Raw genomic sequence first — 13,303 nt, forward strand, 5'->3', positions numbered from 1 at the left:
TATCACCTCTAAGAGTGGAGGTAGAGCATAGCCATTGTGGCTAGTAGCTGTTTAGTTTGGCCATGAGTGAGGGATTCACTAATAAGGCATAAGCATTGAGCAAAGGAAAAGCCCACCTTTATCCTGTAGTCTTCTACATCCTCCACACTGGCTGCTCGAATCAAGGAGGGAGTCCTTCGGTCCACTGCCTCCAACCTCATGTTGATCAGGAAGCCATGGGGCTGTCTCTGGAGTGGGGAGAATGAAGAGTGGGGAAGAGAATGGAATGGTTAGACCAGGATGACCTCCCCATCCAATCTCTTCCTTTTGTATACAAAATAGAGATTTCACCAAAAATCCTCAGGTGTTTTCCAATTTGGAGGGATGCTTGGTGCTTTTTTGGTTATCCATCCACATCAGCACAGTGATGGACTTGTAGAGTTCACTGCTTTGGTGCATCAGAATCCTACATTTCTCAGGCTCAAGAACATGAAGGTTTCCAGATTGTTAAAAAAGATTCCCCCTGAAAGAGGATGATCAAGGTAATAAGAATTGCCAGAGTGGATCAGGCCCAAGGCCCATCAAGTCTGGCATTATGTTCCTGCAGTGACCAACCAAATGCCTATAATAATAATAATGATAATAATGATAATAATGATAATAATGATAATAATGATAATAATGATAATAATGATAATAATGATAATTCATTTGTTGGGTGCCTCATACCCAAGGTCTCTAAGTGATATACAACAGATTTAAAAACATATAATATTAAACATATTTTAAAACATACAATATAACACAAATTTAAAAACATACAATATAGAAACTTAAAACCCAAATGAAAGAAACTAAGACAGCACACCTCAAGGGGCCAAAGGCCTCATTTTTAAAAAAAAGGTCTTTGCCTGGTGACTAAAAAAGGATAAAGAAGGTGCCAGGCACGCCTCCCTTGAGAGCATCCCACAGCCGGGGTACCACCACTGAAAAGGCCCATTCTCGTGTTGCCACCCTCCGACCCTCCCATGGAGGGGGCACATGAAGAAGGGCCTCCTACGGGTCAGTTCATAGGGGGAGAGGTGGTCTTTGAGCTATTGAGGTATGGGAAGCTCACAAGTAGGACACAAGTGCAATAGCACTCTTTTTCTCAGGATCCTGAGCAACTAGCATTCAGAGGTATACTGCTTACGATACTGATACTATAGCCTTCATGACTCATAGCCAATGATAGCCATAAGACATGTCAAAATGTCTTATCAGTATTTACTTGGGGCATGCATCAAACCCAGATTCGGCTCCCCCCGTATGCATTTCCCAACCACTACCCTTCCTGAAAATATTTGCTCATGCATTGCAGAGACTACTCACCACCTTAAAGGCCCAAGCTGGCACTGCAGAAGCACCTGTTTCTGCTAAGTATTTTTCCCAGCTGAAGTTCTCAGGATCAGGGTAGTCTGGAAATGAAAGGGTCTGCCAGATGACAAGCTTTTGCTAGAGAGAATCCTTCCCTAGTCGCAATAAGCTCTCAGGAACTCAAGGTGGTCAGTACTAGCTGTGTGCAAAGCACTGGCCAATTCAAAATTGTTATTGTGGATTCCCCCATGCACTACAAGGTAGGTTCATAACCGATTTATGGGAGTACTATTCTATTTCTAAATAAAGTTTTTGGGAAAAATAAGCAGCAAATTAAGGAGAATATTGGCACCAGCCCCAAGGCACTTACTTTAACATTTGCCATGAACTGAATAATCCTTAAACTTTTGAGTTAGCATTCTGACTCTGCTCCAGCAAATCCTGCACTGACATCCATTTCAGAAACGACTCTCAGCTGCTTCACATTACTTTTTTCTGATATAGAGTTGAGATGATCTCTGTGTATTTTGTAAGATGTGAATGATACTGTGCATTTCTAGCTGGCCACAATTTAATCTCTGTGATGATAAAAGTACCAAGCAAGATGGCTCAGTGGGCATGTCTTGGGCATGGAAGCAGCTGCAGAAAAAGGCAGAATATACAACAATTGTGTATTCACCTTGTGGAGGAGTGAGGGGCTTCCCATGCTCCTGACACCAACCAACTGGGTGGATGTAGGGACTGCTGGGGTCACACCTGCAATGCAAATAGGGATGGGGGAGAAATCCATTTAAGGGCAAACCTACCCAAATCCACACTTTCCTAAACAATATGCGAACTGAAACACAGCCATCCTTCGAAATCTGCATTTCTCCAAATTTTGCAATGCACTTTCCAAGCCAACAAATCTGTACAAAAATGCATACACTAAGGCAAAGTGTGCATAAAAATGCACATGTTAGTGAAAATAATATACAAAAATGTAGATGTGAGGCATAATTGCAAGCAAAAATGTATTAGGAGAAATTCACACCAAAACACTGAGAAATTTTCATGAGGATTAAAAAAAAGAACTTGTATGTTGTTACAGAAATACAGGAAACTGAATTTCTGATTGGGAAAATGACAAAAGAGAGAGCGCCAAAATTGACAGATCCATCCATCCATCATGTAAATAAAATGGTTACATAGCATGAGTGCAAAGCACACTTACCAGCACAACAACAGAATTTGGAAGGATGGCAGCACAAGCAGAAAACACAAGCCCAAAACACCAGCTTTCTGATAGCCCACCCCTCCTAACTCCTGGAACAAAACAAGTGCCAAGGGTATATGTTAAAGGAGGCATAGTTGCTGCCATTTATGTAATTTGTACTGTATGTAACCTCTAATATATATTTTATTTCTCTTTTCTGACCACCAGCAATGTGCTGGGGCAGAGCCACCCTTCAAACACTGGCATCACAGCACTTATGTGGACGGGGCGGGAGCAGGGCAGCAGTGGGGCTATGTGGATGTAGTGGTGAGGCAGCCCCAACCTCTTCCCCATCCCCTGAAGCTGCAGCCAAGCCAGGGTTGGAAGAGCAGCTTCAGAGTTCTGCCCCACCACACCTGCTGCTACTGGGGCAAAAATAGACCACTTCTTGTAAAATAACTTATAAGATATTTCCAAACCATTTTTTAACGGCTCCCCTTCCACCTAATCAACCTGCTATATTATGCGCAGAAACTCCAAATGGCCTAAGGTAAAGTATAGGACAGGGAAGTCATGCAAAAACTGAGTAAGTACAAAAAGAAGGTGTGCAAAACAACAGCTGACCTATTGCAATCAAGATATCAGTAACATACAAAATGTTGCTCCAAGACAGGACACTTGATGGAACAGAAAGCATGGCCCAAGGGGAGATCTGCAACTCTAACTCTCATGAGATTTTCATGTTAACTTTCTTCAAAATTTATACAGGTTTTTCTCAAACAGGATACAACTCCAAATCAGCCTGGGATATTCTCTTCCTGTGAAACTCAGCAGTGGCACCAGACCAAATAAAGTGGTGCTTTTGTGTTCATTTCTCTCCTACCAGTAGTCATACGTATCATCCCAGTTGTCAAAGTGCACCAAAAAGCGATTGTCCACCACATCTGTCACTGTGGCAACGCATATCAAAGAAGGATTCATGCGGTCCACCGCTTCAAGTTTCATGCCCACTTGGAATCCTGTAGGAGCAGCATTCTGAGGAAAGAGAAAACAGAAAAAGTCAGGCCCTTTTCACACATGCACCCAGGAGATGTCTCCATGTGGTGCAATCCTGCAATGCAGAGGTGGCGGATGAATAGTGTAACTACATGAGCAGAGCTCATTAGGTGAGTCCATTCCACCCACACTCCACTGGGAGAGAGGATGCTGATTGTGTGGGAAAAGCCCACACAACTGGACATGCTCATATGGTTGTATTATTCTCATGCACATAATGGGAGTCCAGGAGTGCACTTGTGTGGAAATTGTTCTCGTGTTGCTCTGTGTGTATGAAGTCTTCATGTTTGTCTCTGTGTCTACACTCCAACATGCATCTTTCTTTCTTTCTTTCTTTCTTTCTTTCTTTCTTTCTTTCTTTCTTTCTTTCTTTCTTTCTTTCTTTCTTTCTTTCTTTCTTGATTGATTGATTGATTGATTGATTGATTGATTGATTGATTGATTGATTGATTGATTGATTGATTGATTGATTGATTGATTGATTGATTGATTGATTGATTGATTGATTGATTGATTGATTGCATTTGTATACCGTCCCACAGCCGAAGCTCTCTGGGCGGTTTACAACAATTTGCCTTCCTTGTTTTATTCTGACAATGAATTATAATTTTTTTTAAAATCAATATAAAGTTATATTACATAGAATCACAGAATACTAGAGTTGGAAGGGGCCTATAAGGCCACTGAGTCCAATCTCCCGCTCACTGCAGGAATCCAATTTAAAGCAAACCCAACAGGTGGTTATCCAGCTGCTTCTTAAATGCCTCCAGTGTTGGAGAGCCCATCACCTCCCTAGGTAATTGGTTCCATTTCCCTCTGTTTTTAAACTACACAAACAAGAAATGCCTACATTGGAGTTTTAGATTTCATCAAGTAATCAATCTGTTAAAGGGCAGGATATCAGTTCAATTCTTGACAGCCTTAATTTTTACTATGGTCTCCCCCAAATGGCCTATTTATTGAGCATTCCTTCTGATTTGCTTGCACAAAGTTTATGTGGAGATTAGATTATACCCGGTCTTTAATGAGCATTTGTCCTGATTTGCTTGCAGGGTGTTGACACATAATCCTGTTAGTCATTTGTTCATCCCATGCTTTAAATGCATTTCCCCACCACTTTCCAAACCACAAAAAGCCTGCTCCTTTGTTTTTAAAGTGGATTTGTTGCACTAGGGCAGCAGAGCACCTTAATCCATTTTCATTGTGCAAACTTACACCTAAATGCACTTGAATCCCTCCCTCAAAATACTGACACTCTGGAGGAGTCCTGTATGTGGATGCACACCAATCCTCTAAACCTTTCCACTACCTCTAGAGATAACACTCATAGTGCAGATTACTATCGTGGAGCATTGCATGCAAAAGTAAACATTAGTCTTGCCCACAATTTCCAGAGCCATAAAAAGGGATCAGTTTTTAGGATGAAGTGGCAGCTACTCACACTGTCTGGAGTAAAAAAGAGGTGTTTTGGAGCAGCCTGAGCTTTGGTTAACCTCAGATAGCTGGCCCAGTTGAAATCTTCTTCCTTGTAACCTAAACACCCTCAAATAGAGAAAAAGAAACGTATCAGTGGAGGCTCATACCTTCAACTTTGACCTACTGAAACCACAGTGAACAGAGATGGTGTTTCTCTGAGTGCCTCTAGATGCCAGCTTCCTCTGAGATGGCAGGGAAAAACCCAGAAGAGATCATCCTACATTGCTGAAGTACTTTAAAAGTGATAGGGAACCTTTGGCCCTTCAGGTGTTGTTGGACTCCAACCCCCATCAGCCCAAGTCAGCACAGCCAATGGTCTCTGTATTGTAGTCTAGCAACAACTAGAGAGTCACAGGTTGCCCACCCATGCTTTAAAAAGGTACTGAGGCCTCTCTCTGGATGCCACTTAACTGATGTATGACACAGCTGACAGTGTAAGAAACTGGTCTTTTAGTGTTGCAGCACGTAAACTTTGGAACTCCCTGCCTACTGACATCAGGCAGGCGCCTTCGTTGTATTCTTTTCAGAGCCTGATTAAAACATATTTGTTTAGGCAAGCCTATCCAGACACATAGATGTCGACATGTTTTAATCTCCTTCTAGTCTTCTGTTAATTTTAATTATCTCTTAAGTGTTTTAAATTACTTGTTTTTAACTGTTTTTAATGATAATTTTAATTTTTTTGTAAATCAGCTAGACATTCTATTACCATCAAGTGGTATATAAATGTTGTTAAATAAATACAACACTTAATTATTGAAACAGATTGTAATCCATGTTTCTACATGCCAGCCGTCTCTGTACTCTTGCTCTGCCATCATCACCCCTAAGGAGGTGTTAATTTTCTCTTGCCGCTGGACTGGAAGTTCTCCTTGAAATGTGTCTGCAAATGCACTGCCCTAATTCACCTACCTTTGGGAGGCTGGATTTTGTGACCTGTTTTCTCAAACCATCCAGCAGGATGAATGTTGGGGGAATCAGCATTCAGCCAGAAATCATGACATTCAGAGTAGCCATCAAAATGAAGGCGCATCCTGTATCCACATACCTGCACGCAGGAAAAGCAACAGAAAGGAACAAGCCATCTCAATGAATGAATGTTCATTCTGCAAATCTTTCTGGATAAGGAATCCAAAACTACTGGATGTTTCCATCTCTGGCCAGTAGGAGGCAGATGTGTCAAAATTCTGACAGGCTTGGGGAACACTATTTCACTTATGTGGGAATGTCCACCACAAATCCTCGATTGATGTATATGGTGAAATGTCTAAAACATTCAAGACTATGATCCCGATGACTCAGCTCTAGTTACTGAACTTATGGGATTCTCAAATGGCAAATTTCTGTTCAAAAGAACTATTAACATGGATACTGGTTAACATGGATGCTGCAGAAGGATTGTCTGTACAAAAATGGAAAATCTTCATTTGTCATTACTGTTTAAAAACATATGGAATTCAGCATAAGCAGATAAAATAACGCATAACTTGAGGGTCTTGAATGGATTGGAAGACCCAGAACATTTTTATGCCATATGGTGGGATTTTATTTCATATACTACTGCTAGAGGCCCAGGTGACCTCAGTGGCCAGGAGGGCCTTTTACCAGCTTCAGCTGGTAAGACAGCTGCGGCTGTTTTTGGACCAGGATAGCCTGACCACTGTTGTCCAGGCTGGACTACTGTAATGCGCTCTATGTGGGGCTGCCCTTGAGGTTTGTCCGGAAGCTGCAGCTGGTGCAAAATGCGGCGGCGAGACTGCTCCCTGGGGCTATCCTGAAAGACTGTCTTATCCCTTATCTACCCAGTTGATCACTGTGATCTGCAGGTGAGGGCCTCCTGCAGATACCATCTGATCAGGAGGTCCATTCTGCACAACCTAGGAAGCGGACCTTTAGGGTTATGGCACCTACCCTTTGGAATTCCCTCCCCTTAAATATTAGACAGGCACCATCTCTGTTATGTTTTCGGTGCCTGCTGAAGACCTTCCTCTTTCTACAAGCTTTTTAAGTTGAGACCTTATCCCAGTTTGCATCTGTGTTGGAACTGCTTTTTAATATGTTTTAAACCTTTAAAAAAGAGATGTTTTTAAAGCTTTTTAAAAATGTTTTTAAGGATGCTTTGCTTTAATATGTTTTTAAGGATGCTTTGTTTTAATATATTTTAAAGTCTGTTTTTATGTTTTAAAGTGTTTTTAGTGGTTTTGTTTGCTGCCCTGGGCTCCTACTCAGAGGAAGGAAGGGATATAGATCTAATAAATAATTAAATAATAAATAGATAAATAAATGATTTACATTAACTTTTTTCAGAGTACCCATATGTGAAATTTGGGTGTCTCAATGGCAGTCCCTGTGATGGATATTCTTACGTTACTCTTGCTTACTTGTGTACTGGCCTGATGATTTTTGGTTTATGCTGATTTTGGTGTTTGTTTTCTTTGAAAAATAAAAATAAAATTAAAAAATCTGACAGGTCAGGACCATCAACAAGTTATATTTCTACCTCTGGAAAGGTAGGGAGCACACACAGGTTAATGATGCTTAAGACACAGATCATGCATTTCCCAGTCTGTAATCTGAATGTAAAATCTATTTTTATTTTTTATTATTACATTTTTACCCCATCTTTCCTCCAAGGAGCTCAATTATTCTCCTCCATCTCCATTTTATCCTCACCAGCCTTGTGAGGTAGGTTAGGCTGAAAGACTGTGACTGGCCCAACATCATCCAGCAAGCTTCATGGCCAAGTGGTGATTTGAACCCTGTTCTCCCAGGTCCTAGTCCGGCAATCTAACGACCACAACCCCTGGCTCTCAGTGGAATCTCTATCTTTGGAATCTAGATCCCCTACAGGGTCCCCTCTGCTTTCTATGCCACATTAACAACATTTAATGAAATGGGTTCTATGGACACAGGGTTGGATCCAAAGTGCAATGGGTCTACACCAAGTGTGACCAGCTGAGCAATCTAAACACCTGACAGGCAGCAGCAAGGCTCAACAGAGCAGCAGAGACACTGCTGCATCCACAGCCATAACTGCTCATGCAGGCCAGAACATAATGGGGGGGGAAGGAAGCAAACTTCGGCATTTTTGCTGCATCAGCTCCAGGCTAGTGCAGCAGAGAGGCCTGGATCGGGTCTGTTGTAGCAAGTTGCCACAATCTGAACCGGTTTAGGATTCAGCAGGTTCTGGGCCGGTCCATCTCTACCCCCACACCTCCCTGTTTCAGGGGTATACCATGACAACCACCACTAGCAGTAGCTTCTGCCTATTTAGGAGGGTGCACTGATGAGCTCTTCAGGTGCCAAGCCAAGAGCAGCCAGATAGAGCAGGGTGGAGGGACACTTCTGCCTCAAAGCAAACCTCTTCCAGTGGATTAGGGGTTTGGATTGCTCTGTGAATCTGAATCAAACCCATAGCTTCAGAGTACTCCATGACACAAGATTCTATAAGGACTTTTGCCAAGAACTGATAACTCCAGCATTTCTGTGAGCATTTCTGTGGCTTATTAAAGCCCCATGATTCAGCAAAACGTCGTACAACAGATCTGACCATACTAAGCCCTTGCTGCATTTAGAATAGCCACTGAAATCCAGTACCTGCATATCAAAGAATCAGATACAGCAGTATTCTACACACACATGCACACACCATCAACACTACCACCAAGCCTCAGGCAGACTCTACTTGATTCCACGCTAGCCTTTTTTTCTGGAATTACCATGCTTTTTTCCACTCACTTTTTATGGAGTACAGAAATCGCATTGCACTCCAGGGTTTCCCATTTTAGGTCACATCCACACCATTAAAGTACTCTTGTGCCACTTTAAATGGCCACGGCTTCCCCCAAATAAGCCTGGGAATGGTAGTTTGTTAAGGGTGCTGAGAGTTATCAGGAGACCCCTTACAGAGCAATAGTTCCCAGCACTCTTCACAAACTACAGTTCCCAGGATTATTTGGGGTGGCCCTTGGGCTGAAAGAAGTTCCCAGCCCCTGCTATACAACTTGGGACCAAGAACCTGAAGGAATGCCCGATATCACATCAACCGCCTCATGTGCCAAGGTCATCTGCTGATGGTCTCCTCTCCAGGTATCCCTGCTTCTTCAGGTGAGGCAGGTAGAAACTAGGGTGAGGACATTTTCAGCTATGGCTCCTCTTGGTGTCCACGCTGATATCAGCAAAGACCATTTGATTCTCTAAGGCATTTTCAATTTCTTCTGCTGTTTCTCATTCTGTTTTCATTGCTGTTTTTGCTGGGTTTTATGACAATGCCCCCCCTCTCCCTCCCTCCCTGCAATTTTGTAAACCACCCTGAAAGGTGATGTTAATGAATTGTTTCAAGAAATAAATGAATGGAGCCCATGGAAAAAGTCCAGAGGGAAGCTTTCAACAGTCTGAAGTGCAAGACAAAGTAAACGGGCAAACCCATCTCACCTCAGCCACTGTCAGAATGAAGTACATAGAAGGGTGCTGGGGATCGATTCCCTCCAGCTTCATCCCCACCTTGAATCCATTCTTGTGCTGGGTGGTCAACTGGTGCTGAAAGGAACAAGCCACAAGAAAGAGCAAGAAATGTGTTAGAACCATTGCACACGGATATAAACTGGGCTGCTTGTTTTCTATGGCCCTCACCAAATGGAATTCCTCAAGGAAATGGATGCTGGAAGAGCAGCTGCTGTTAGTCTCTTGCAGAAAAGATGCCAGAGAGCCTCTGGCACCTTTAAGATCGAGGCTGCATCCATACCAACACTAAGGCTGCCCTTTTTCCCCCCCTAGTCCAGCTCCTGTGCCTTGAACAAAAGCCTGGCACAAAAAGATTAAGGAGCAGAAGCTTTACAAGACGATAAAGTTTTCTCCATTACTTATCTCCTTGCTGTGAAAAGATGACAACCTTAATTTCTATATTAGCCTCGGTGGCACGGAGTGCCTTCTACCAGCTTTGGTTGGTGACCCAACTACGTCCCTATCTGGACAGAGATAACCTGGCTTCAGTTGTCCATGCTCTGGTAACCTCCAAATTAGATTACTGCAATGCACTCATTGTGGGGCTGCCTTTGAAGATGGTTCGGAAACTGCAGCTTGTGCAAAATGCAGCGGCCAGATTGGTAACAGGGACCAGATGGTCTGAACATATAAAACCGATTCTGGCCAGCTTACAATGGCTGCCTGTATGTTTCCGAGCTCGATTCAAGGTGCTGGTTTTGACCTATAAAGCCTTACACGGCTTGGGACCACAATACCTGATGGAACGCCTCTCCCGATACTAACCCACCCGTACACTATGTTCAAGATCAAAGGCCCTCCTCCGGGTGCCTACTCCAAAGGAAGCTCGGAGTGTGGCAACAAGGGAAAGGGCCTTCTCAGTGGTGGCCCCCAAATTATGGAACGATCTAGATAATGAGGTGCGCCTGGCACCAACACTGTTATGCTTTCGGCGCCAGGTCAAGACTTTCCTCTTCTCCCAGGGATCTTAGCATGTGTTTTAAATTGTTTTTGTATTGTTTTAAATTTTAAAATTGTGTTTTAAATTGTTTTTAAAATATGTGTTTTAAATTGTTTTTAAAATATGTGTTTTAAATTGTATATTTGTTTTAATGTTTTTGATTGCTGTAAACTGCCCAGAGAGCTTTGGCTATGGGGCGGTATACAAGTGCAATAAATAAATAAATAAATATATGTCAGCTATTAAAAGGGCAGAAACAACCTCTTCCCAGCTCCTCAAAAAATGTAGCAGCTCTTATTTGTTACATTTCATTTAAATTTTTAATCCTTCGCTGGCCCAAAACAACGATTGCACATTTTGTGTACCAATGCACTTCCCATGAAGTATTTTTCCCCTTTTTGTTAGGTCACAAGAGTGTAAATTTATCATTCGTTTTGGCCACGTTTGCATGCCGTGATAAGCCATGAACCCTACCATTCATGCCCACTTCACTCCTTCTCAATCATGCTGGGGAGAAACAAACCATGATCCCTAGCTTAACATTACATCTAAACCATGGTTTCACTCCCAGCAAATCATGACGACAAGCGAAAGTATGCCTTACCAGTCATGGTTACAAACGATGATCCCTGGTTTGGACCTAACACTAAGCCAAGGATCATGGTTAGTTTTTCCCCTGCATGAGTGGGGAGGAGCAAAGTGGGTACAATTGGATCCTGCACAGTAAACCATGGTTTGTTACTTACCTTAACATACAAACACAGCCTTGCAAATTAGCCCCAGACAGATATGTGTGTGTATGTATAGTTATGCCTTGAGTCATGTAACAAATGGTAGTCAGTAGGCTCCTACAGCAGCCATACACACATCTATGGAGACAGCTTTTGTCCTCCTTCTGTGAAGAGGAATCAGATTCTTTCAGGTTCAGCATAAAGCAGGCTGAACACAAAGCAGGATAGAAAAAAATGTGTACATATAGAGGGGGAAGTGATACCATCTCCTCGCCAATCCGAAAATGCAACCTACATGGCCAAGTCAAGTTAATCTCAAACAGAGCACTTCCAATTGAAACATTAAACCACCATGGACTAATTTAAAAACATGCAATATATTCAAAATAATACATTGGAGATTCATTTTATTCCCTTGACACCTTTTTTAGGACGACTCTCCCATGTGGTTTTCTGCTGCCAGGAAAGCCAGAAAAATAACTTAAAAGACATGGAAGTGAGAAGAATCACATAACAGCATGATTAGACTTTTAAGGAAAATAATACAAATTCATGATTAAATTGTTGAGTTGGCAAAAATGAAACACAGGTGGAAGGCAGCAGTCGAAATAGGCTGGCTCCTAATGGACTATGGGCTTCCTCACACTCAAACAAATCTACACTGCAAATTTACACCATTTTATATCAGTTTAACTGCTATGGCTTTCCACAAAGACTCCTGCAAAGTGTGGCTTGGTGATGGTGCTGAGAATTCTTTCTCAAACATCTCTAATGGCCCTCATGGAACTATAATTCCCAGGCCTTTCTGGGATTAGGAAATTATAATGAAATGAGCATTTGAGCATGTAGGGTAAATACACCCTCAAATTCCAGAAACACGAACATTGCAACTCACTTCCTGGAACAGATTTAAAGGGGCAGCAATGGCTTTCTGTTCTTCCAGGTAGGATGCCCAGGACCAACCTTCTGTCTTCTCATGGGAAACTGTGAACAGCAGGATGCAGACCAAAATTAAAATGATCAACACATTAATTGCTTCATTGGCATTTACACATTTGGGGGCCAGGTTCAGAAAATAGGGCAATGAGACCAGTCCTCCTGTCCTTCCCCCTCCACACACATACTGCCAATTATGACCCTCAACTACTTTCACCTTTTCAAGACACATGCATGTTCTCCAAAAGCATGATGTTCTGGCCTTGATTCTGCAGCTGCACTCTTGCGGACCACAGACCGATAAGAGCTAAGAAGAACCCTACTGCATCAGATCAAAGGCCCATCTAGACCAGCATCCTGTTCCCACAGTAATCAACCAGGTGCCTATGTGAAGCCTGCAAGCAGGGAGTGGGTGCAACAGCTCTCTCCCCACTCGTGTTTATCAGCAGCTAGTAGAGGCGTATCACCTCCAATACTGAAGGCAGTATACTGCTATGACGACTAGGGGCTTCTGACAGCCTTATCCTTCACGCATTTGTCTAGTCTCCTTTTGCAGCTGTCCATGTTGGTGGCCATGACTACATCTTTCATAATTTCACTGGGTGCTGTGTGTGAAGAAGTACATCCTTTTGTCTGTCCTCAATCTCCCAACATTCAGCATCATTGAATGACCTTGGGATTCAAGCATTAGAAGAGATGGAGAAAAATTCTCTCTGTCTTATTTTGTTTTCCATATTATGCATAATTTTATTCATTTCTATAATGTCACCACCCATAGGTGGGATGTTAGCCAACTGTTTGTACTCATGACTGGATCGCTTCTCTGAAGGAGTATTTAAGGAAATCACTTCTTATATTGACAGTTTCCCGAGGCTGTAGATACAAGGGTAGGTGGGCAGCCCCTCCTGGAATGTTTAGTTTTCATTACCGTAATAAAGCCTCTAGTCCTTTCTTTTCTGAAGCATAAGCAAAAACAGCCAGGCATCATTCTACCACTTGCCCAGTATGAAGTAAACCCACTCCTGCCTTCCAGCGTGCTGAGCAATCGATGCAGAGGTCATGGGATGACTTATGACACTTGACACTTATTTTTTAATTGCATTACATTGTTACTCTATAGAAATGATTCAA

General features: G+C 42.5%; 1 protein-coding gene across 2 annotated transcripts in view; it reads right to left on the minus strand.

Annotated features, from left to right (window-relative positions):
* L3MBTL1 (L3MBTL histone methyl-lysine binding protein 1) overlaps nucleotides 1–13,303 on the minus strand; it is a 58,203-nt gene that overhangs the window by 17,203 nt on the left and 27,697 nt on the right. Inside the window, exons 8-15 of one of the 2 annotated variants that reach the window (XM_061631550.1) lie at nucleotides 12,132–12,220; nucleotides 9,497–9,601; nucleotides 5,975–6,110; nucleotides 5,028–5,119; nucleotides 3,414–3,565; nucleotides 2,015–2,091; nucleotides 1,351–1,436; nucleotides 117–227 (exon numbers count right to left, since the gene is read on the minus strand). In XM_061631550.1, the coding sequence (XP_061487534.1) occupies nucleotides 117–227; nucleotides 1,351–1,436; nucleotides 2,015–2,091; nucleotides 3,414–3,565; nucleotides 5,028–5,119; nucleotides 5,975–6,110; nucleotides 9,497–9,601; nucleotides 12,132–12,220 (848 nt within the window). Of the gene's footprint in view, nucleotides 1–116; nucleotides 228–1,350; nucleotides 1,437–2,014; nucleotides 2,092–3,413; nucleotides 3,566–5,027; nucleotides 5,129–5,974; nucleotides 6,111–9,496; nucleotides 9,602–12,131; nucleotides 12,221–13,303 lie in introns of both variants that reach the window. The other variant, XM_061631548.1, reaches the window with a different exon arrangement.

The sequence above is a fragment of the Rhineura floridana genome, chromosome 6 (assembly GCF_030035675.1).
Source record: "Rhineura floridana isolate rRhiFlo1 chromosome 6, rRhiFlo1.hap2, whole genome shotgun sequence".
Classification (NCBI taxonomy): domain Eukaryota; kingdom Metazoa; phylum Chordata; class Lepidosauria; order Squamata; family Rhineuridae; genus Rhineura; species Rhineura floridana.